At 32.1% G+C, this 25,124-nt stretch overlaps 4 protein-coding genes and 1 long non-coding RNA gene across 5 annotated transcripts; 4 read left to right on the top strand and 1 right to left on the bottom strand.

Annotated features, from left to right (window-relative positions):
• Positions 1-2,923, top strand: LOC9316909 (non-specific phospholipase C2). The gene is made up of 3 exons (XM_021030073.1): positions 1-623; positions 1,599-1,971; positions 2,072-2,923. The coding sequence occupies exons 1-3, from the start codon at positions 157-159 to the stop codon at positions 2,774-2,776; spliced, it is 1,545 nt and encodes a 514-aa protein (XP_020885732.1). The 5' UTR covers positions 1-156; the 3' UTR covers positions 2,777-2,923.
• Positions 2,924-4,565: 1,642 nt separating this feature from the next.
• On the top strand, positions 4,566-4,989 carry LOC9316908. Its single transcript, XM_002880795.2, has one exon. It carries the CDS (start codon positions 4,639-4,641, stop codon positions 4,867-4,869), a length of 231 nt encoding a protein of 76 aa, XP_002880841.2. The 5' UTR covers positions 4,566-4,638; the 3' UTR covers positions 4,870-4,989.
• Positions 4,990-13,621: 8,632 nt separating this feature from the next.
• Positions 13,622-15,620, top strand: LOC110229526 (FBD-associated F-box protein At2g26860). Its single transcript, XM_021029981.1, has 4 exons — positions 13,622-13,803; positions 13,950-14,894; positions 14,991-15,128; positions 15,214-15,620. The coding sequence occupies exons 2-4, from the start codon at positions 14,037-14,039 to the stop codon at positions 15,430-15,432; spliced, it is 1,215 nt and encodes a 404-aa protein (XP_020885640.1). The 5' UTR covers positions 13,622-13,803; positions 13,950-14,036; the 3' UTR covers positions 15,433-15,620.
• Positions 15,621-15,870: 250 nt separating this feature from the next.
• Positions 15,871-18,103, top strand: LOC9316907 (F-box protein At2g26850). The gene is made up of 5 exons (XM_002880794.2): positions 15,871-16,785; positions 16,876-16,955; positions 17,048-17,226; positions 17,302-17,376; positions 17,738-18,103. Exons 1-5 carry the CDS (start codon positions 16,192-16,194, stop codon positions 17,923-17,925), a joined length of 1,116 nt encoding a protein of 371 aa, XP_002880840.1. The 5' UTR covers positions 15,871-16,191; the 3' UTR covers positions 17,926-18,103.
• Positions 18,104-23,815: 5,712 nt separating this feature from the next.
• Positions 23,816-25,119, bottom strand: LOC110229537. Its single transcript, XR_002332935.1, has 2 exons — positions 24,727-25,119; positions 23,816-24,229 (listed from the first exon to the last, which is right to left on the bottom strand). It is a non-coding gene; the product is annotated as an uncharacterized LOC110229537 (long non-coding RNA).
• Between the last annotated feature and the right edge of the window lie 5 nt (positions 25,120-25,124).

Raw genomic sequence — 25,124 nt, 5'->3', positions numbered from 1 at the left:
ATATATATATGCTTGAAGAGAGATTTAGAACATACACACCAAGAAAAATCCAAACATAAAAAAAAAAAAAAACAAATAATAGAAAAAGAAGCCTATAAAGTTATCCACCTATTTATCATCTCCACCATCAACATCTACCAATCCCCCCAAAACAACATGTCTATTAAAACATTTGCTTTGCTTCAACTACTAGCCGTCACAATTTTATACAACCATGTTCATGCAACAAGTCCGATCAAAACCATCGTAGTTGTGGTGATGGAAAATAGATCGTTCGATCACATGCTTGGATGGATGAAGAAACTAAACCCGGAGATCAACGGTGTTGACGGGTCGGAGTCAAACCCGGTCTCAGCGTCGGACCCTTCCTCTAAAAAAATCAAATTCGGGTCGGGTTCGCATTACGTAGATCCAGACCCGGGTCATTCGTTTCAAGCAATAAGGGAGCAAGTATTCGGGTCAAATGATACATCCATGGATCCTCCACCGATGAACGGGTTTGTTCAACAAGCATATTCCGAGGACCCTAGTGGTAACATGTCGGCAAGTGTTATGAATGGTTTCGAACCCGATAAGGTTCCTGTCTACAAGTCTCTTGTCTCCGAGTTCGCTGTTTTCGATAGGTAATAATAATATACTTTCCCTGTTTTTTTGGAATTATTATTACGTCACATAATCTTATTGTCGTATCCTTTGTCGTCTTATTGGCATATCTTAAAACACTATATTAATATATTACGCCACAGTTTTCGTTAAAAATATTACTAAAAATCCAAATCAGAATTTTTTCCCCCACTCTGAAATTAAGAAGGAAAAACAGATGCATGGTTCCACTTTTAAAATATATTTCTCCTTTACTTTTTTTTTTCGGCCACATTTCTCCTTTTGTACTATCTTTATATTTTCCTCTCTAAATGGAAAAATTATTAATATCTATTTATTTTGTTTAATTGTTTATTGAAGTATAATTATTACGTAATATAATATTTTTGATTTTTTTGTTAAGTATCTAATAATAATAAGTACAGACTGTGCAGTATTGTTATGGCGAGCTCTTTGTGGTGAATTGTTGTTGTTGTTTGACCGTTTGCTCTTTTTTTTTTTTTTTTTTTTTGAGGCGAACGACCGTTAGCTCATGTTAAAACCGTATACTGTTTAACAACAATCAGTAGTACTAATATATTTTTCCACTCTGAAATTGAGATGAAAACAGATGCATGGAATTTCAATATATTCTCCTTTACAATTTTGTTTTTTCCTCTCTATATGGAAGATTTATTGATATTTATTATTTTGTTAAATGGTTTATGGAAGTATTATTAAATTATTATTACGTGATATAATATTTTTTAGTTTTTTGTTAAGTACGTAATAATATAGTCTTATTGGCGCTCTCTTTTTGTGGTGGTGTTGTTTGACCGTTCGCTCATGTTTCTTTTCTTTTTTTGGGGAGAACGACCGTTGGCTCATGTTAGCTCATGTATTATTTTAGTTTTTCGGGAAAACGACCGTTAGCTCATGTTGAAATCATTAGTACTAATTTGATACTAAAATGGAATAAATCTGATTTTTTTTATATATATATAAAAAAAAAACAGATGGTTTGCATCGGTTCCATCATCGACACAACCAAACCGAATGTTCGTGCACTCAGGGACGTCAGCGGGAGCCACCAGCAACAACCCTATCTCACTTGCAAAGGGTTATCCTCAAAGAACCATTTTCGACAATCTTGACGACGAAGAATTCTCTTTCGGTATATACTACCAGAATATTCCGGCGGTATTGTTTTATCAAAGCCTAAGGAAACTCAAATACGTGCTTAAGTTCCATAGCTATGGGAACTCTTTCAAGGATCATGCAAAGAATGGGAAGCTCCCTGCCTACACTGTCATTGAGCAACGTTACATGGACACCCTCTTGGAACCGGCTTCTGATGATCATCCATCCCATGATGTCTACCAAGGACAGGTTTGTTTCCCTTGTTTATATTTATTTTATAGTTAGTTTGAAAAATATTATCATATAAACTATTTTCACGTAAAACTTGGTACGTTATTACACATTTCAGAAGTTTATAAAGGAAGTGTACGAGACCCTAAGAGCGAGCCCACAGTGGAACGAAACTTTATTGATTATCACTTACGACGAGCATGGTGGATATTTTGACCACGTGCCCACACCCGTTCGCAATGTTCCTAGCCCGGACGGTATAGTTGGACCGGATCCATTCCTATTTCAGTTTAACAGGTTAGGTATTCGTGTACCAACAATAGCAGTGTCCCCATGGATAGAGAAAGGAACGGTCGTACATGGACCAAACGGGTCTCCATTTCCATCGTCAGAGTACGAGCACTCTTCAATCCCCGCGACTGTGAAGAAACTGTTCAATCTATCATCGCCTTTCCTCACGAAGAGAGATGAATGGGCTGGGACTTTTGAGAACATCTTACAGATCCGAAAGGAGCCTCGAACTGATTGTCCCGAGACGCTACCGGAACCGGTTAAGATAAGAATGGGAGAGGCGAATGAGAAAGCTTTGTTGACTGAGTTTCAGCAAGAGCTTGTACAACTAGCTGCGGTTCTAAAAGGTGATAATATGCTCACAACATTTCCTAAAGAAATAAGCAAAGGAATGACGGTGATTGAAGGGAAGAGGTACATGGAAGATGCTATGAAACGATTCTTAGAGGCTGGTCGTATGGCTCTCGCCATGGGAGCGAATAAAGAAGAGCTTGTCCATATGAAACCTTCCCTCACCGAAAGAAGACATTAAGCTTGACTTCCCATTCTTCCTTTAACTTCTATCACATCTTGATCTCATACTTATAAGTCAAATCCCCGATATCTTATAAATAAACGGATTCTTAATTTGATAAAGAAATATAAATAAAATAAACGGATTGTTTTTAAAGTTATGTGGGAAAGTAACACTTTTCTTAATTAAAATTTAATACCAAACTATCAACTTTTTTAATATGCTACGTAAACAAAAAATAAAACTAAAACGTTGTTTTGGACAATTGATTTATGGGTGAAGATTGTTGATTTAGACAATTTTTGGTACTTAGTTAGATAAAAAGTCGGGTTAGTATTTAAAATTTGCAAAATAGGCATTTGGGGTTCTATTTCTGTAATAAAGGTTGTGAGATAAGATTTTTAGTAGGATTGAAAAAATACGTACTTTTTTAATGGGCCTATTTTAAAAATAATATTTAGGTTTAATCTTTAATGGACCTATTTTTATTTTTTTTAACGTCTGGATTTATTATTTATTGCAAATTATGAGAACTGTTACATACTTACATCGACGATTCTACAACGGACAATTCCTTCCGACTTTTATTAGATCCACGACAAACGACACTTCTTTTTTGGTGCTCTTGATGGACACCTTTCAATGATCCACGACCTGACAACACTTTTCTCTCTACGTAGAATCCTGGCGAACGGCTATAATTGTATATCGTTGGAGATCTCTTGCACACTTGCCTCCATTAATCTGCAAATTTATTAATAAATCGCAGTATCTGGGACTCGAACCCCAAACCTCTTGGTGTAGAAACATTAATTAACCCTTAATCAACCAATGAGTCATTAACTCTTGGTGTAGAAGCATTAATTAACCCTTAATCCACATGATCTACTTTTGTTATGTATATATTTTGGATAAAATTAATTGAGTTGACATATTATAGTTATTAATTTATGTATTGGCTATATTAATTTGATGGAGGTTCAATAATATTTTGTGAAGAAGGTCAATTTTAAAACTTAACAAAACCAACATATTTTTTAAAACTCATGGCTGTCAATTGAGACCCCTTTTGTCATATTGCCTCCGCCCTTTCATGTTACCCGTGATCCAGTGGAAAAAACAGACCATTGCTAATGCAAGTGGTGTCAAGGGTTGTACTTATTGTGGTGGTCTCGAACATCGTATTCGAGACTGCTCAATACTGGAGTTCCATAAGAGTGTGGCCATATCTAATTCTAATAGACTATTTTGTTTTTTTTTCATGGCTATAGAGGAGAAATATAATTGTGTCTTCCAATCTTGTTTTGATCTTTTTGCAAGTTATTACATCTTAGCTATCATAAAATTGTGGTGTTTATGTTCCATCTTGTCTTTCTACATATGTAAACTTGTCTTCTCGCCATTTGATAGTAAACTATGATATATTTTCCATTGTATTTTGAAATTTATCGATTTGTAACTTGAAGTATTGTATCACTTATGTAAAGAAAAAACGCTTGAATTTTAATCTCAAATGATTATCCTACTAATTATTAATTGTTATATAGCTATAGAGTGCAATTTCTCTTCCTTTTTAATGCAGTCAACTAAGAAAAATGTAATTTTTCATTACTATGCTCGAATTAGTAAAAAATATTAGAATATAAACATAGGTCCATTTGGAGAATTCAAACATCAAAATCTAAAAATATTTGAACAATAATTATGACATATATCAAAAACAAATACCTTACAAGTTGAGACCAAACATGGAAAACAATAAAACTTTGACTAATATTAGTTGAATAACAGTGTAGTCATCATGGTCTAAAATTATAAATACAGGCATTTTCATAAGATTCATTCATAAACATAAAGAAAAAAATAATTAAAGTTGAAAAATGGGGAAAGTAATTAGCATGGCGTTGATAATGATGATACTAGCGGTCATTGTGATAGAAGGCGAAGCAAAAACGGAGATAGAATGCAGTAAGATTTGCCGAGAGCATTGTAAACGTTCATCACCAGCATCAGAATGTGCGGCTTGTCGTAAAAAATGTTACGAATCTCCACCGGTTGCAATGAGAGCCAGGAACCCTATCATAGAGTCGGAAGATCAAAAACATCAATAAAATTTTATTTGTTTTGATTGAATATAAAATATATGCTGCTTTTATAGATGAAAAATCGTTAAGATATTTTAATATTTCTATGCAACTGTTTGATTAATAAGATGATAAATTATATGTTTATCCTCTCCCATGCTCAAATTGGTGATTTTTTAAAAGCACAAACACATATAATATATGAGTAGTCGTGTGAATGAAAGTGGTTGAATCTTGGTATTACTATTATTAATTTTACTTCGATTGGTAACCCGCACACTAACGGGATTATATTTTTAATGCAATATGAAAATTTATCAATTCAAAAAGTTGCATAATGCTAGAAAAATGCAAAAGCGTAGAATTTATGTTTTAGCTTTAAAAATACATATGCACTTTGGTAATGAATGAGAAGCACGTATTTGTTGCCTTTGTTCTCTAGCGAGGATTAGGCCATTTGGCTGCCTACGGCTTTGCTTGCTTTTCTGATGATATATGTAGCTTTTGTATCAAAGATAATCTTATTTATCAATCACACATATATGTGAAATGCAGTTTGGGTTCATACCTTAATTTAAATAGTGCCTAGTGTGGTTAAAAAAGTGAATACAAGTATGAATCAGACCAATTTTGATGTAGCTAGATGCGGTTTCTTTAATTTATATATATTTTTAATTGAAAATATTCTTAAATAATATATACAAATTAATTTACACATTTTTATTCAATAAAAATTGGTTTGGTCACTCTAAATATTTTTAAAAACTAGTTAATATTTGATAATTATTATACCCGTACTGTATTTATGATAATTAATATTCAAATATTGTGTAGTACCGTTTGTTACACATTAATCATACTTGTTTGGTATGGTATGTTTCTCTCCAACGAACTGCACTTGAATTGTATTGCACCGTTCAATCTATTTAGCCGACACTGTTTTATCCGCTGGTAACATTCGAATTCTTTATCTCATCTATGTCAACTTCTTCCTTCTTTTTCCTTTACTCCATTTTCTCTCGGAAAAAATGTCATTTAAATCATCAGTTTACCATTTTCGTTGGTTTAAAGCATGAACTCTGGACCTGGTGATTTAAATCCTCAATTTATGTGGACATGGTGATTTAAATCCTCAATTTTATGTTGACTTTCAATTTAATCACGAATTCTCGTTGACTAAGCCAATTGAGGCACATCGTTCACTGGCTAAACGAGGCAATCAGACGAAGAGGAAGATGGAAACCATGTTGGTGTAGAAGAAAAATTATTTGATAGCTTCGAAGTGCCAGTTATGCAATGATATCGTCTTATTGATCCGTTTAGTCATTTAGCAATGTGCCTCACTTGGCTTTGTCAATTAGAATTCATGATTAAAATAAAAATCAACATAAAATTAAGGATTTAAATCACCAGGTCTAGAGTTCATGATTTAAACCAACGAAAATTGTAAACTGATGATTTAAATGATATTTTCCCCATTTTCTCTCTCATCATCTATATGTCAAATATTGTCAATCTTGTTACAAAGAGAACAAGAAAATATTTTTGCACGAAAATAATGACAAAGCTCGACTAATAAGTGGATGCAATAAATATCGAAATGAATGTCAGTCACCCTTCCGAAAAGAAAAATAATAAAGCACGGAGAACAAAACTTTAAAACCCGGACATCGGACATGTTCTAATATAGTAATATCTTATCATATAAAGCTTGGTTTTTAAAATTAGTAACTCGCATGATCGTGACACGTGTCAAATCTATCGATTAGATGTTGACTTGTGTTATAAAAGTTTTATTTTATTTTCTTAAAAAATAGGAAAACTAAAAAAGAAACATATTTACATATACTAATTTATATGTCTATATCTTGATTTTCTTAACTTTTATTTTTCTTAACCAAAAAGAGAAAGCTGGCAAAGTTTGTTTTTACATGTGTTCTTGGTTTATTAAATTGAGAAATTGTTAGACATACCCTTTTTTTGATACCCCTTTTCAAAAATACCCCTTTTTAGCCATTTCATTTATGCACTCTTTCAATTTTAAATGACCATTTTACCCCTATTTGGAAAATAAGAAAGTCAACAAAATGACAAGTGGATTTTCCCACCAAAAATATTTCCGACAAAATTTTCCCGCCAAAAAAATTTCCAAGAAAAATTTTAACGACAAAAATTTTCCTACCAAATTTGTTTTTGGCAGAAAAAGTGATCCCTTTATTTTTGGCGGGAAATATGATCCCAGAAAGCTTTGCGGGATATGGATTTACAAGGGTTTTAAAAAGATTTTATAAGGATTTTAAAAGATTTACAAGGGTTTTTTAAAGGGGTTTAAATGATTTACCAGTGTTTTAAAAGGGTTTTCAAAATATTAATAAGGGTTTTTAAAGGATTTTAAAAGGATTTACAAGGGTTTTAAAAAGATTTTATAAGGGTTTTTAAAAGGTTTTAAAGGGTTTACAAGGGTTTTAAAGTATTTACAATGGATTTTAAAGGATTTTAAAATGATTTACAAGTGTTTTGCAAGGGGTTTTAAAGGATTTTAAGAGGATTTAAAAGGATTTACAAGAGTTTTAAAAGGATTTTATAAGGGGGTTTAAAGGGTTTACAAGGGTTTTAAAAGATTTACAAGGGTTTTAAATAGATTTACAGGTTTTTTAAAAAAGATTTATAAGGGTTTTTAAAGGATTTTAAAATGATTTAAAAACTTTTACAGGGGTTTTAAAAAGATTTTTATAAGGGTTTTTAAACGGTTTTAAAGGTTTACAAGAGTTTTAAAATATTTACATTGGTTTTTAAAGGGTTTTAAAAGGTTTTATAAAGGGTTTTTAAAGGATTTTAAATGAATTTAAAATGATTTACAAGGGTTTTAAGAAGAGGCTATAAGTGTTAACAAGGGTTTTTGAAGGGTTTTAAAGGTTTACAAGGGTTTTTAAAAGATTTTACAAATATTTTTATATGATTTACAAGGGTTTTAAAAGAATTTTATAAGGGTTTTAAAAAGATTTACAAAAGTCTTAAAGATTTATAAGTGTTTTCAAAAGATTTTATAAGGATTTTAAAAAGATTTACAAAAGTTTTATAAATTTTGGGTCGCGACCCAGACTTTGAAAGTGATCCAAGTGACCCAGACTTTGAAATTTTATAAAAGTTTTATAAAGATGAAAGTGATCCAAGTAAAAGTTTTATAAAGATGAAAGTGATCCAAGTGACCCAGACTTTGAAATTCCTAATGAAGATGGATATGACAATGATTCAAGTTCTAGCGATAGCGTATCCGATGAAGGTGGTGATGAAGAGTTGATGAACAAGTTTCAGTTAGAAATTGAAGATATTGTTGTTCAATTTAGAGATGAGCATCCGATGCGGCATAATGTGTCTTGAAAGTGACAGCGACTCTGAACATGCTGAAGTGGTTCATGTGAATCGAGGAGCCCAACGGATCAGACGACGAGGAGATGGAAGGTTACACTATCGACAAACATTTTATAGTGGTGTTGCGTTTAAGGAAGCTGTGTTGGACTATGCTCTTAGAACAGGTAACAATATAAAACAATCTAGGTGGGATCAGACAAAGCTTGCATACAAATGTGGTATGGATGGTTGCAATTGGAGAATATACTGCTCACTAAGTACCAAGAAGAACATATGGGAGGTCACAATGTTTAAAACTGATCATAATTGTAGTCAAAACGGAGAGTGTTTGATGTTGACTGATTTAAGGTTGAAATCGATGGTCATTTAAAGAGAGTAGATATGAGAAGCAGAAAATGAACTTGCCTTAAGTGGGACATATGTGGGATCCCTTTTGAACATGGCTATGCAGTAATATTGACTAAGAAACTTAATTCAGATGACTACGTATCTGATTGGTTTCTTACTTCGCATTTGAGAGAGTTATATGGTGATAACATCATTCCACTTAGAGGTGCAGGCCATTGGGCCAGAGGTGATGTGTCATTGGTTGGTGAACCTCCTGAACCACCACAACGTGGAAGAAAGAAGAAGAGTAAGAAGCAAAAAAGGAAAAAAGGAATCAACGAGTCTCCATCCAAGAAGAAGAACAAGAAGAAGAAGTTCCAATCTCTCCATCACAGAAGAAGAAACGAACAATGCATTGCAAGAAGTGTGGACAACCTGGTCACAATACTCGGTCTTGTGCCAAACGAGCCAAAAGGGTAAGTTATTCATCTCTGGAATCTGTTATTCATCTCTGTTTATTTATATTGATTTGTGTTCATTTTTGTTGATTTCATTTTCAGGGTCATGGTGAACCTTCTTCTAGTCAATCTACACAGCCAATGTCTCAAATGGATCAAGACTAGAATGTTTTAGTTATCAATCAGATTAGGTAGTAATAATGCTTTGCCTTCTAAGAAGAGCATCTTTGTTTTGCTTTTGCCTTCTAAGAAGTGAATCGGTTTTGCTTTCGGCTTTGTCTTTTGTGATACTTCAGAATTCATTTTTGTTTTAACTAATGTCATGGATTGATGTCTTTTGCTATGGATAATGATATGGATGTAGTTTGTCAATTGTAAAACGAAATTTGAGAAGAGAATGATGTTATGAGGAATGAATACGGTCTGAATCTAGGCAAAATTGAGTTATGTTCAAATTTTTGGTTCATTACGATTTTAATCCGGTTTAGTAACATAATAGACGGAAATCGTTTGTTTTTAACAGATGCGGGGATAGAACCCGAAATTTAAATTAGAGCAATCTAAGAAATGTGCCACACAATGTAGCAATTCTTACCAAAATTGCCACAGCCCACAAATCCTTTTCAATTGTGTCACAATCCAATTTCTAACCCAACTTGCAAAGTCCAATTTACCCTTCAGAGAGAGAGTTTTTTTGTTCAATCTCCATTCCTCTCATTTCTCTCTCATCTCTCTCTCTCTCTCTCTCTCTCTCTCTCTCTCTCTCTCTCTCTCTCTCTCTCTCTCTCTCTCTCTCTCTCTCTCTCTCTCTCTCTTTCTCTCTCTTTTTTTCTCTAAAAAATGAAGCTCAATCTCCCTAGATATAAGAGTTCATCACGTTTTCGATCTAGGAATACATCGTTGGCGATTTAGCGAGATTAAAAATCTGGGTCTGAATCTGGTTTGGAAAGTGGAAGCGAATCTAAATCTGAGAAGGAAGAAGATATGTGGACAACATTTCTTGTCTACCAAAATTTTTGGATTACTTCGTTTCGAATTCTTGTCCACCAAATTTTTTTGAAGTCTGTTTGTTTCAAATGTGGACAATATTTGTTATCCTCCAAATATCTTCTCAATCTATTGTTTCAAATGTGGACAACATTTCTTGTTTACCAAAATTTTCGAAATATGCCGTTTTGAATTCTTGTCCACCAAATTTCTTTAAAGTCTGTTGTTTTAAATGTGGACAATATTTGTTGTCCACCAAATATCATCCCAATCTGTTGTTTCAAATGTGGATAATATTTTTTGTCTACCAAAATTTTCCGAAACAAAGTTTTGTCCACCAAATATCTGATATTTAGATATTTTCGTCGGAGGGTATTTTCATCTTTGTCTGCCTGCCATAAAGTGGAAAAATGGCAGATTGAGAAAAGAAAACTTTTTGTGGCAATTTGTATAAGTTTTGCTACAGTAAATGACACATTAGACCAAAATCCCTTTAAATTATATGGGGATACACATTGTCAAAGTTTTTTGGTGTGGCTAGGGCAAGATGCAAAAGTTTCATGGGGCTGAAGCAAGAATTCAAACTTTGCAGGGGGCTACAACTCGACGACCCATAAATTTTTGGCGGAAATTTTTTTGTCTGAAAAAAATAAATTTTGGAGGAAAATTTTGACTTTTTTATTACTTTCTCTCAATTAAGAAGGATAATTTAGTCATTTAACACATAAAGAGGAGTATTATTAAAAGAGTAATTACATTACATACCCTAAGACTGAGAAGTATTTAAGTCAAATGAGAAATGACAAACTTGTAAATAAATGATCATTTGAAAACATGACAAAAAGACTAAAATACCCCTAAAATCAAACACTTCATTCTTTCTTCCTTCCTTCTTCTTTTCTCTTTCCTTTTATTATTTATTTTTTTCTTTTTCTTTTTTCTTTACTTTATGAAAACCCCAAACAAACGATTCTTCTTAATTGTGAAACTGATTGCATCTAAAATTATGATATTTTAAATTCATTAAACTCGTCGCATTTTTCTGATTAAAATGTACTCCATAAACCTTTAAAATATTTTGGTATAGAGACGTCGTATGTTTGAGTGTCGTTCGTTATTATTGAACTTCTGTTAAAGATGATTTGAGACACCGTCAACCGACGACGCTAAGAGCAAATCTAGTGATGGTTAAGCATCTTTGTCTCTCAATTCATTTATCGTCATAGTCTCACCTATGTCATCGCTAATATAATTTCTATCCCCTTCACTATCACCACCTTCTCTTCAACCGCAATATATTCTTCATTCACATCACCATCACCTCCTCCGCCACTAACATACAATTCAACACAACCACTACAATGTTAAATTTACTTCACTCACCTATCACAACCACTACAATGTTCTATAGTGATATATCATATGTAAACAATATTAATAGAATATTACGATGTATTGATATATATCCATGTATCCGATAAAAAACAAGATATCACGACATTTAATTATGTAGTAGAATATATTATCGATGGAAGCATTTAATAAGTGGTGGCCCACTGTAAGTTCCATGACGCATATATCTTCTACAGAAAATTTCCGCTTTTAATTTGAGGGGCAATTTCGTCCGAATTTTACCAAACCAAAGTTTTCTCTCTCTTGTTTTGCAAAGAAAAAAACTTGTGTATGTCACACCTAATTATTTCTCAAATAATTAGCATGCAGCTAATTGACTCTTATTAAAAATGGATAATAGGAGGGGGTATTTTTGAAAAACCACATACCAAAATGGGTATTTTTGCAATTGCTCTAATTAAATTTGACATGTATAAATTAAAAAAATAATTTAACATAGCTATTAACTAATAAACAATGACTACTGAAGTTAAAAATAATATTATAATTTATTTAATATTAATTTAATTGGATAAAAAATGTATTTATCATTGTAATATAGTGTTTTTATTCATTAATTGAAAACAAAAATTTGAACATGTAATTAGCTTATAAGAATAATTTTTGAATGTTTGATGAGAATATTAGTATAGTTATACTTATGTTTTATTTTAAGAATTTCAACGTATACAGTTATAAGTGAAAACACCATAAGTTTGAAAAAAATAGCTCATAGGAATGAATTTTTGATTACTTAATGATAATGCTAATATACTTTTATTTATGTTTTATTTATCAGGTTTTAAGTTTTAACTTATTTAAAATTAATTTGACAGGAGGTAAAATTAACTTATGAGAGTACGCTACATAGAAAAACTATTTTTTTAAAAATGTTTGTTTTTAAATTATTTTTGGATTTTTATTTTTTATTAATTATGTTTTGTTATTTGTTAATTATTTTTAATATTAACTAAGATATGATATAAATATTATTTTGATATAAAATATTTAGCATTTATCCATTAAGATGAAGTGTGTGGAATTAAATCTAGTTTATTATGATGAGATAGATAGTTAAATTGTATTGGAAAATGGAAAGTGTAAGATTGAATTTTTTTTTTAAAAAAACATACTTAATTAAATATATAGAAGTGTGGGAATTACTATTTAGAATTAAAAATATCGTCAATAATATGGGATGTGTAGAACTAAAATTCAATTTATTTTAGAAAGTATGATATATATCTAACATTATTTTCAAGATTTAGTTTATTTCTAACGCCATTATACTTATTTCTTCTTTAGTTTTAATACTTTTAAATTAAATTCACATATGTAAAATAAAAGTTTTGATGGCTATAACAAAACTTTCAGGTTTATTGGTGATGAATAGTTAAATTAATTCAATTCCAATCATCCCACAACAACAAAATAAACAACAACAAAATAAAGTTGAAAAGATCCATCTCCATTTTCTACTTTTGAAGTTTGATTATTTTCTATCATATTCATATATTTGTTATTTTTACTTCTGTAATATTTAATAAAATAAATTATTCTAGTACATTTATCAAATAAATTTTTTTACCTCTCAAATAAATTTTGGTAATTCACTTTTAATACATGTATCATTATATTTAGTTTTTGTGATCCAATGGATAGTTTTATCAATTTCCCAACATATTTAAAAATTTGAAATTAAAGTTTTTTTCGAAAATAAAAAGAGCTTCACTAAAAAACTTTGGTCCTTAAGATTTTTTAAAAATAAATAATCTGTTTCATGAAAATTAAATTTAGTTAGAATAAAAAAATAGAATAAAATCATTAGAATGAAACCTAGCAATCATATTTAAATGAAGATAAATATAGAAAAAAAATCTATAAATGAACGAAAATCATTTTATTATTAAATCCTATAAAGATGAACCATTAGTATTAAATTTAGCACTAGAATTTACATTGATAGTGAAATTAAAAAAAAAAAAATAGAAGCTATCCTTGGGGGGTTTTGTTTTTGAATCTTAAAATTGAAATTCATATGATTTTATAAGAAAACAAATTTTAGTTTGTAACTCTACTAAAATATATTTGAGTTTATATCAATAGTTTATTTTATAAAAGTAATATATAATATGCAAAATATCAAATTTTAATAGTGTAATCAATTTTTTCTAATTATATTTATATTAAAATAAAATTATTTTATAAAAATATATCCCGCGGGGATTTACGAAGAAAAACAAAACGTTATTGGGCTCGGAAAATCTATCAAAGGCCTAATAATGGGCTACATCAAATACACTCAAATACAATCAGCAGTCACCACAATGTTAGAGCTCAGTGACAACACTTCTCTAGTAAGCTTCCGATTAACCAACCTCCTGAGCGAAAATCCAGCCTCCACTGAAAGAAAGAAACTTCACAGGTATTTTTCTAGGGTTTTTTTCAGCTTTCAACATTCCAGCTTTTTTTTCTAGGGTTCTTTGACTCGTTCCTCTGTTTAAGTTTGTTTTAATTTCAGACAAATCCTTTTCAGTTCTACTGCGTTTACTTGTTTTTTTTTTTTTTTAGGGTCTGAAAAACTAAATGATAAACTCGAAGTTCAGTTTATTGGTGGTGGTGTAGCCGTTTTACTACAATTGGGCTTTTGTTTAAGAAATGGACAGAATCAGTGGGTTATCTGATGAATTACTAGTTAAGATATTATCCTTTCTTCCGACAAAAGAAGTTGTATCGACTAGCATGTTGTCTAAACGATGGGAGTTTCTTTGGTTGTGGGTGCCTAAACTCAAGTTCTTGATAAATCACTTCCAACCAGATCTTCCTATTAGGGATTTCATTACCAAGAATCTGCCACTACTTAAATCTCATGTTATAGAAAGCTTTCATTTCCAATGTTTTGATAAATCATTTCAACCGGAGGATGTTAAGCGTTGGGTTGGTACTACGATTTCTCGCTGCGTTCGTGAGCTGATTATCAACTATTGTGATTTGTCGTCTTTCCCTGGCAAACCTGTTGAGTTATTACCAAGCAGCTTGTATACTTGCACATCGCTCATTACTTTGAAACTTACAGGCAATAGCATTATTGTGGATGTTCCTCGAACGGTTTGTCTCCCTTCTTTGAAAACTTTGGTGCTTAGTGGTGTATCATACTCAAGCGAAGACTCTCTTCGACTGCTTTTATCGTATTGTCCTGTTCTGGAAGATTTGACTATTCATCGAGATAGGCATGACAATGTGAAAACCTTGGTTATTATTGTTCCGTCTTTGCTGAGACTAAGTTTACCGATAGATGGGGCTTATTCTTGTGATGGTTATGTGATAGTTACTCCTTCTTTGAAATATTTCCAAGTTCTGGGCCATTATAGAGAAGATTTCTCGTATTTGATTACGTATATGCCTAAGGTGGAAGAAGCAGATCTCAGTGTTGAGCAAGAGATTGAGAGGCTTTTCGAATCAATCACATCTGTCAAACGCCTGTCATTATTCGTATATCTCGACATTGAAGACGAGGTATATACTTCTTTATTACTAGCACTTAAAACGGCTAAATTGTTTTTTTGGCTTGAGACTGAATCCTTTTCTTTTTGGTTACGTTTTTGTGTGCAGTCTATGTATCATAATGGTATTTACTTCAATCAGCTTGAACATCTGAAGCTACATATATACCGCGATAACTGGTCGAAATTACTTGTTCGGTTGCTCGAAGATTCTCCTAAACTACGAGTCCTCAAGCTTCTTGTCGATGTAAGGTTTTTCATTTACAATCTAAAAAGCATTCTATAGTGTAGTCTTATTAATTCTCTCTTTAAAATAAAAAATTGAATCTCAGGATGATCCAGACTTTGATGAGGAGTATGAACATGCTAGCTGGAAATATAATGATGAGAGCTCTGTTCCTAAATGTTTGTTGGATAGTCTTGAAATTTTCGAGTTTGCTGGGTACACGAGAAGACCAGAAGAGAGAGATTTTGTGAGTTATATCTTGAAGCATGCTTGTCATTTGAAGTCCTCATCAATATCGCACTTATCATGTTATGTTCGAGAGTAGAAACTTCGAAAATGATCAAGGAGTTGTTGTATCGATCTCTGGATTTTAGGCTTGTTTTTGTTGTCCAAGAACGAACTAGGTATCTATTTGACTGTAATGTGGAACTAGCTTTCAAATGAAATATGTACCTGATAATCATCTCTCTTTGATGACTCCATATTTCCTTAATCAACCTTGAAGTATGTATATGTTTGGTGTTTGAAGTTTTAGATCAGTTGCTATTTGAAGAGTCCAATAGAGGTCAAGCTGCTTTATATGAATCTTAAAAGAGAAAGGATAATGGATTAGCAAGTAAGAGATATATATTGAAGAATTTAGAAGTAGATTATTGACAAAAAAAGGTAATTAAGTAGTAACCTCTCGTCTTAATTATCCTAATGAAAGTATTTGCTATTTTTCGTGAGAGATTAGAAAAATAGATAATTTTGACTAAATTAAGGAGGTTTATAAGAAAGGACCAGTTGATTGTTAGCATATTTTTTGTTTTGTTTCAGAATTGAGACTTTGGGAGGAAGAAGAAAGAAATCTGTTTTCTGAAGGTGGAGGTGCCAAGGGAATCTCAATTCTTGTTCCTCCTCCTCCTCTTCTTCTTCCTCATTAGTTGTTTATGTTTTTATATATAATCCAACTCTCTCTTTCTCTCTCTTGATTTCAACAACTTGGTTTCAAGTTCATAAACAAGGGAGAGAAAGAATTGTTTCTTGTCTTCAAGAGTTGGTTATGTTATCCCTTAATTCCAACAAAAATAGTACTTTCTAAATGCTTCTCTACTTACTCATCACTTGTCTCTCTTTTTTCTTCTTTGCCAAATCTTTACCCCTTCCTCCATGGGTATCTAAAACCAAAACTTTGCACTCCTTCTACTTCTCCAAGAACTTTTTTACGAACAGTCTACACCCAACCACACCTGATCTAGCCTCTCCGGTGCTCGGCCAAATGTCGATCCTTGACCTCCCTGACCTTCCTCTCGATTGCATTCTTGACAATCTTTCACCCTCTGGACTATGTAGCATGGCTAGGGTCTGTAGCTCGTTAAGAGAGAGATGTGTAAGTGATCATCTGTGGGAGAAACACTTGAAGACAAAATGGGGAAAAATCCTTGGACCTTCTGCTCACAAAGAGTGGCAATGCTATCTCTCTTCTCCATATCATCTTGATTCTCCTCATCACCAAACTAGTCATCATGGATTGACCAAAATCATATCTCTTATTCGATCTCTTTCATCGATTTTAGGAGATGATAATCATAGAAGGAGATATCCATCTTCTATTCCTCTTGATTCTACCATGAGCTTCTACCTCTCCCTTGAAACAGGTCGCTTTTGGTTTCCAGCTCAAGTTTACAACCGTGAGGTAATCATCTATATTTCATAAACATAACTACTCCATTTTATGCTTTATGGGTTTGACTAAAGTAATGAGGACCTTTTGGTGTAAGAGCAGAATGGACATGTAGGGTTCATGTTGTCATGCTATGATGCTGAGCTCAGCTATGACACCCACACTAATACTTTTCAAGCTAGGTATAAAATATCTCATGTCCACATTCAACACAATCTTTTGCTTATATATTCTTCATAGAAAGCTATAGACTATATTATATTGAGGATTGTAGGTATCCACCACATGGTAGAAGAGCAATTGCGATTGAAAAGGATGTGACATGGGAAAGGATAAGAGCAGCTCCCATTGATGCATCACCTCATCATCTCTATGTGTCAGATTCTCTAAACGAATTAAAACCTGGAGATCACATAGAGATCCAGTGGAGAAGGAACAAAGAGTTTCCTTATGGTATTAATAATCTATAATGCTTGTGGTTTGGACATAATATGATTCTAAACAAGCTTGTGTAATGTTGTTGTGTAGGATGGTGGTATAGTGTTGTTGGCCACTTGGAATCTTGTGATGGCAATCTTAACCATTGTCAATGCCATATTAGCGGTGAGTCCTCAGCTTTATATTCCTTTGGTCTAGAAATGGAGTCTTGGTTGGCTATTTTAAAATTGGAAGTCACATTCAAATATTTGCTCACAAAGGCTATTAGATTCCATAAAATTAGTTGAATATGGTGACTATTCAAGGGACAATAATTCTTTATCACTCCTAAAAATCTTTTTTTTCCTCCTTTTGTTGACTTAGAATCACCACAAAAAAGAAAAGGTTTGGGAATTTCTTCCCACTTGCATGGAATTAAACATAACCCCCTAATAATATAGCATTAACCTTTCTCTACTAATGTTGTGTCCAAATATGCATTCACATGTTGTACTAAGTGGTAAGTATTGATGAATGGTGAAAACAGAGATGATGGTGTTGGAATTTAACCAGTACACAGTCGGATCAAGGTGGAGAAAAACGATGATTAACAGGAGAGATCATAGAGAGAAAGGTAACGAGGAAGACGGGTTCTATGGAGGAATTCGAAAGCTAAAATGTAAAGAAGATATAGAAATGTGGAAGCGTCTTTGGCCATCCTCCATCTTGGAGTAGGATGTTAATTTTAGAAGTGTTTTCTCTTGTATCCAATGTATAATTGATCGTTAATTATTTATTGATAAAATAGTAAAAATATACATGAAATTATTGCGTCACTTGAAAATGAGGTTGTTCGATTTGAGAAGAAATATGGTGTTGTATAGGAAAAAATTAATACAATTGATTAGAGATATTCAGGTTTTAATATTGTTAAACACGTTCAATAATATGTAAAATACGCTCGTGTGTGTGTGACCTCCCTCTCTTGTGTGAGTGTGTGTGTGTGTGGGTTCGTCTAAAAAGAAGATGGAACCCTCGAGAAAAGAGGACAATAGAACTTTGTTATTCAAGAACATGTTTTTCAACATTAGATCCATTTCGCACACTATCATGCTTACTAAAATAACTAGTGTCATCATCAAAATGATCAGATTGAACCATACTCTCAAATTTAGGGGGTGTTATTGGTTTATTAATTTATAAGGAACTGCTCTGTTCTCTCTCCAAATTGACGACTTTTCACGAAAACTAACTTCTCCGGTCTCTCTGCGTTTCCCGGCCGGCGCTGGCTTCTCTGGCGTCGGTCGGATCCTTTTCCTTGCTTTAACTTTCTTCTATAGATAACTAATAACATCGGCATATGATTCCCAAATCAATTTGTTCGGTGATAGAATTTCAATGTCTCATCGCTTTTTCTCTCTTTTCATGAGAGTTTCTTTCCGACCACAATCCGGCAATGGTCTCGGAACAGTGGCGGCGTCTTTCCGCTGGAGTTTTGTCTAGGCGGCCTCCGTTGTCTCAATATTGAACACATTCCTCTTCAACATCGTCAAGCCCATGACCTTGACGTTAATTTCTTCAAATTGAGAAAGGGCTTTCAAACCCAGATTTGGGATCCAGGAGTTCCTATTTGCAGATTTGCAAACGGTGGAATACGACTCTTAATTGATCACATCAGCGGAAGCCGTTTTATGTTTGTTTTGGCGATGGAGACCTCGATTCTTTATTTCACGAAGATGTCGATAATTTTACCTATTGGTGGTCACTTCTTTTCTCCTTTTGTTTCCTTTGGCTTGAGGGAGACATTGTTGGGCTTCGAAATTAGGATTAGTCTCGGACTCGATGATGAACCGGTGGCACTTCCACAATCGTTAGAGGAAGAGATGAATTCAGTGATTCAAAGAGGTCTGTGGTTTTTGGCTTATTGGATGATAACAATCCATCGATGGCCTCCCAATTTCCAAGATGAAGCATCAAAATCAATTCCACTCCTGCAGAGTATCTTTCAAACCATATTATTCTATTAATAGAGAAAGCAAATAAGGTTAGGGGAGACTATATTCTTGTCTCTGATTTTGACCAACATGTTGATGTTGTTGCTGAGAAGCTTCGTTACATAAAGGCAACGTTTGCAAAAGGTCAATTCATAAAATCCGACATTGTATTTGTTCCTTGGTATAGAGGATCACTAGACGTCAGGGACTTGTGTCCTATATGGGATAAACCTGCAAATATTGATTGGCTTCACTTGAAACAATCACTATGGCAAGAAGCGTGGGAGAGAAAACAACGGATATATCACGATGAACATAAAGAATCTTTGCGGGAACTATCAAGTACTTTGATTACAATGAGACGACAAGTTCCAGAAATATTTCCAACGACACTTATTTTCATTTCTTTAGATGATGTAATGCCAAGAGCATTTTGGAGTTTCAGCTATATGCTGATAGCCAATAAAAAGTGTGTGAAGGGAGGACATAACAGATTATATCTGTTAGCCTATAAGTCTAAAGATAGCATGGTTACTCTCCACTCCTTCATCGAAATTGTAATAATTTCATGTATTTGCGTAATTGGTCGTTTCGAAATGTTAATGTATCTTGTAAACACTTTTTAATATCAATATACTTGATTTGCCGGAAAAAAAAAAAAAAAATTTATAAATCCATATAGGATTTGGAAATCTCTATTAATTATGAAATCAAGATATATGGATTTTGAAATAACATGTGTTTACCCATAGATTTGAATCCTTCTATTTTTCTCTTTCAATTCCATACAAATCCATTTAAAACATAATTTGGATTCTCAAATCCAAAAAAAAATGACTAAACGAATAACATAGGATTTTAATTAGTATTTATAAATCATAGAACCAATAACACATGATTTTAATTAGGATTTTAAAATCAATGATTAAATAACAAATGATTTTTGTTTGGATTTCTAATTCTTTATAAATCCATGAACCAATAACCCCTCCTTAGGATTTTCATTAACATTTACTCTTTGTCAGAAATTTATCTAATAGAATTTAAAATCTGGTGTTATTCGATGATGGATTTTAATAGAATTGAAATCCAACACTAATCCAGTGTTATTCTACTAATGATTCTAAATCTAACTTTAAAATCTAGTGTTACTGGATCTTATACTTCATTAGATTTTAAAAGTTTGGTGTTATTCAACTAAGATTTAAAATACCAGATTATAAGATCCAATAACACCAGATTTTAAAGTTAGATTTAGAATCATTAGTTGAATAACACTAGATTAGTGTTGGATTTCAATTCTATTAAAATCCATCATTGAATAACACCACCTAAATGTCAAGTTAAAGAAAAACTAACACTCGGACTTAGAATTAAAATTTGAATCTCTAAGACCATCTCCAATGGTATTTCAAATTTCACATTTTCCTTCATTTTGAAGATAAAAATGAAGAAATCTTCTCCAATGGTACTTCATTTTCACCTTCAAAATGAAGGAGTGAATAGTGTATCTTCATATTTGAAAGTATACTATTCATATCTTCATATTTTGAAGATGAACTTTTTTATTTACAAAATGATTTTTAAATTATAAAAAGTATTTATTTTATACCAAAAAAATATTTATTTTTATTTTATCCAATCAACTTAAAATGCAACATAAAATTCAAATTTCAAATTTAAAATACATAATTAATACTAACATTAAATATATAAAAAATATACCATAGCATATATTAAAAACTTAATAATCTGGTAATTCGTTTCCGGATCCACTAAGATAATTAAAATATTGCCCAAATGAGGTTGATCCAGATGGAGCTTGTTGATTCTGTTTTTCTTCATTTCTTTTCTGATGAAAATACCCAATTCCAAGAATTTCTCGTTCGATTCAGAAAAATAAAGGATAAAAAAGTTCATTTCTCACTTCGAAATGCATTAATTGATCATTTGTGGGAGAAGTATATGTCTACAATTGCATCATAAAAATATGTTTTTTAATTAATGTTATGTAGTGTGATAATAATGTACTTTAAATAAAATTTGTTGAACTATTTGCTTACTATAAAATAAATGGGTTAAAATTCATAAGTTTAGAAAGTAAAGAGTTTTGTTTATAATTAATAATAAAACATATATATAATATACTTAGAATATTCTTTTTGAAGTAGAAAATGAAAAAAACCATTGGAAAAACCTTGCTTCATTTTTACCTTCAATTTTGAAGATATATTTGAAGGTAACTATTGGAGATGCTCTAAAAGAGCAAAGTAAATCAAAAGGAGTATTAGATAAAAATTTAGTTGTTTTTTTGTTTAGTTGTTAAAATAAAAGTTGCATTTATGGTTATGGAAATACCATGCAATAGCACTAAAACAAGTTTTATGCATAATTATAATACACTATTCACAAATTTCCAAAATTACCATTAGTGAATTTACATAATAACTATTTTATATTTATCTAATTATTTAAAATAATAAATTAATTATAATTGAAAATCACGATTATAATATGATCGCATAAAACGTTAATCAAATATTTATATTAGTTTTATTAATATTAGATTTGTGCTATTTTTTTGGAATTTTAGAAATTATGTGCTAAATTTGAAACCAAAGCTTGCTTAATTCGTGAGAATTGTATGAATACAATTTTTTCCAGCAAAATAATTTATCTAAATAAAATATTAATAAAACAATATACAAAATAAAATACAAAACTGAAATTGAGAGTTAGTTTTGCTCTAATTCGGGGCTTCTTCTTGTAAGGATTTTAATCTCTCTAGCCCCTTTGGGGTGAATCAATTTTTGGAAAACCCCTCTTTATTCTCACTACCCCCTCTCCTTCCCAATTTTTCCATAAACCAACTTTACCCCTTATCCCTTTAATTTTACATTTAATTTAAACCAACACATTTTTTATTCAACCAATCAAAAAATTTCTCTCTCTTCTCTCATTAAAAAAACAAACCTATCAAATGTCTCACCTTTTACGACATTAAACCTACAAGACTTTCTTCTCTTCTTCTTCTTCTTCTTCTTCTTCTTCTTCAACAGCTCCGACGTTGCAGCTCCGACGTTCTTCAGCAGCTCCGACGTTCAGCTCCGGCGTTCTTCTTCTTCTTCTTCTCCATCTACCATTGAAGCTCACCATTAAAGCTTGCATCTCCAAAGACATATCTCTTCTCTTCTTTTTCTTCTATTCCCACCATACTGTAAGGTAAGTATACTTGTTTTCTTAGTGTAGTATGATTAAGTTGAATTCGTAGCTTGAATAGGGTTATTTGTTGAAATATTTTAGGATTGCAGATTTGGGACAACTGAAACCACTGGGTACAACTAAGTAGAATATTTACGGAAACCCTAAGTTTGGTGCAACTGGGACAAATGTGTATAACTATGTTGATGGTCTGCTACGAAAGTTATGAAATTATAGGCCGTTTTTTCTCTCTGTTTTTTTCAGGGACAATGAAAAGGAATTCAGTCATACTCCCGATCTTCGGGCACATGATTTGTGCTCAAAGTATTATTGGATCGAGCTTTAGGTTTTGGCGTATACGAGGATAATTTATCCGGTTCCCCATAATAGTCAATGTGTTCTTCCTGAGGAGATAATGCAACTGTTTGCATATCCTCCAGATTATGAGGTAAAACAAGGAAGAAGACAAGAAACAAGATTCCCCTTCGTCGGAGAACATAGAGGAAGAGGACGTAAGAAGAGGTCGCATGGATCGAGCGGTTTGGGCGTTGATGGAGACGATGTAGACGATGATGGAGACGATGCGGGGGACCAAGGTTGATTTCTCAGTGCTATTTATTAGGTCAATTTAAGAAACGATGTTGTTTATATTGGTTTTGTTTGTGAAACTTATATGTTCTGTGTTGTACAACTAAGTTTTAGCATGTACAACTATGGTTGATTTTCTTCTCGTATTTGTGCAAATTTTGTCAGTCTGGGTACAACTAAGTACCACAGGTACAACTAAGGTCTAATGTCTTAGCCAATTTTCAGAATTTTATATAATATGAAAATTTAAAACCAAATTAAAAAAAACTTAAAAAATGCATACACGATGGCAATGAAACTACACAACAAGTTTTTGACAAAATATTTCATAATTTTTAAAAATACTGAAATTCTTACTCAAAATCCCACATTCATACACTAACAACCTTATACTTTCATGGTTACTTTGTAGATTTGAACTAAAATTTTATAAATTTTTGAAATACTTGTATTTTGATAAATATAAATGCACAAATACAAAGTAATGGTATTTTTATGAGGCAATACCATCGGTTCCACCAACAAAAATTAAATTATAGTTGATAACAACTAGATTTACTAAAATCTCTATATTGTACACCTATGAGCAAAAATGTGCAACCGAGTACAAATGTACAACTATGAACAAATTTGAGCTATTATTTAATAATTGTTTTCAAAATAACGGCGCCAGGTATGCCATTTGTCAGATTTTTTTCAAAATAACGGCGCCAGGTATGCCAAAATATCAACTAGATTCACTTTTTTTTTTTTTTTTTCCAAAACCCTTACAAACCTACATATTTGTCAGATTTTTTGATTAATTTAGATTTTTTTTTTTTTTTGGTTCAAAACCTCTTAGATTATATTCAATACATAGATTCATACATAAAAATATTAAGATTCAGATTAAAAGATTCATACATAGTTAGATTCAGATTCAATGATTCAAACATAATCAAAAAAACATAAACCCAGAAACATAGTTGTACATGATCGTACCAGTTGTACCTAAACGTTTAGATTTATACATCAAAATCAGAAACCAAAATACAAGCCGAACTCAATTGTATCTAATAACCCAACCACCAACACTTCTTCATAATCTTTTCATGTTCCCTCGCCTTCTCTTGCTCCATCTCCTTCGCCTTCTCTTGCTCCAATTTCCTCACCTTCTCTTGCTCCGATTCTCTCGCCTTCTCTTGCTCCAAGGAGAAGATAATCTTTCCCTTCTAGAACTATATCCTTCTCCTCTAATTAATCATTGTGATTAGTACCTACAACAACACATGATATTCAATATCAAACATTCAAAGGATAAACAATCTCATAATCTTTAGTTTTTAACTCATTTCATAAATCATCTATACGGAACAAATTCATCAAATCCAAATTGTAATCATACAACTAGTCATAATGGGTATTAACAGAGACAATTTCAAATCCGAATTGTAATTCAAATCCAAATTGTAAACATTAAATCCGAATTATAATCATAAAAAAAAAATTCAATCAATCTATTTCAAACAAAATCAAACCTTAATTAAACCCAACACAACACAATCAATCGAACCCTATTAAACCCTCAAAGAAAAAAAAATACCAAATTCAATCGAAAACCAATCCATAATCAATCTGTTTCAAACAAATCCAAACCTTAATTAAACCCAACACAATCAATCGAACCCTATTAAACCTTCAAAGAAAAATCAAACCCTAATCAAACCAATTAAACAATCAATCGAAAAAATGGATCAAACAAGAGAAATCTTACAAAGAGAAAACATAGATGATTTCTCACGGCGGATTCCTCGGATTCACGGCGGGATTTCTCACGAAGAAGAAGAAAGAGAATGGATCTTTGGATCGATAGAAACAAGAGAGGGAAGAAGAAGAAAACGAAAGAGTATCGACGGAATTGAAAGAAGAGAGAAGAAGAAGACGAAAAGAGATCGAAAGCTTTGTCTTTGTCGTATTGACGACTCTAGTCTCCGGTCTCCAATAGAGAGAAGATGAAGAAGATGAAGAAGATGAAAGAGTGTCGTGGAGAGAAGAAAAAAAATTAGAGTTTTTAGGTTTCAAAATTGGGGATAAAAAATCCGAAACTGATATGGATCTAGATCCAAAATAAGGTTGGGTCAGTAAATAAGTCGAAAAGTCCAGTTTTATTTG

The sequence above is a fragment of the Arabidopsis lyrata genome (assembly GCF_000004255.2).
Source record: "Arabidopsis lyrata subsp. lyrata unplaced genomic scaffold ARALYscaffold_4, whole genome shotgun sequence".
Classification (NCBI taxonomy): Eukaryota; Viridiplantae; Streptophyta; class Magnoliopsida; order Brassicales; family Brassicaceae; genus Arabidopsis; species Arabidopsis lyrata.
This window is presented reverse-complemented; position numbering and strand designations above follow the sequence as displayed.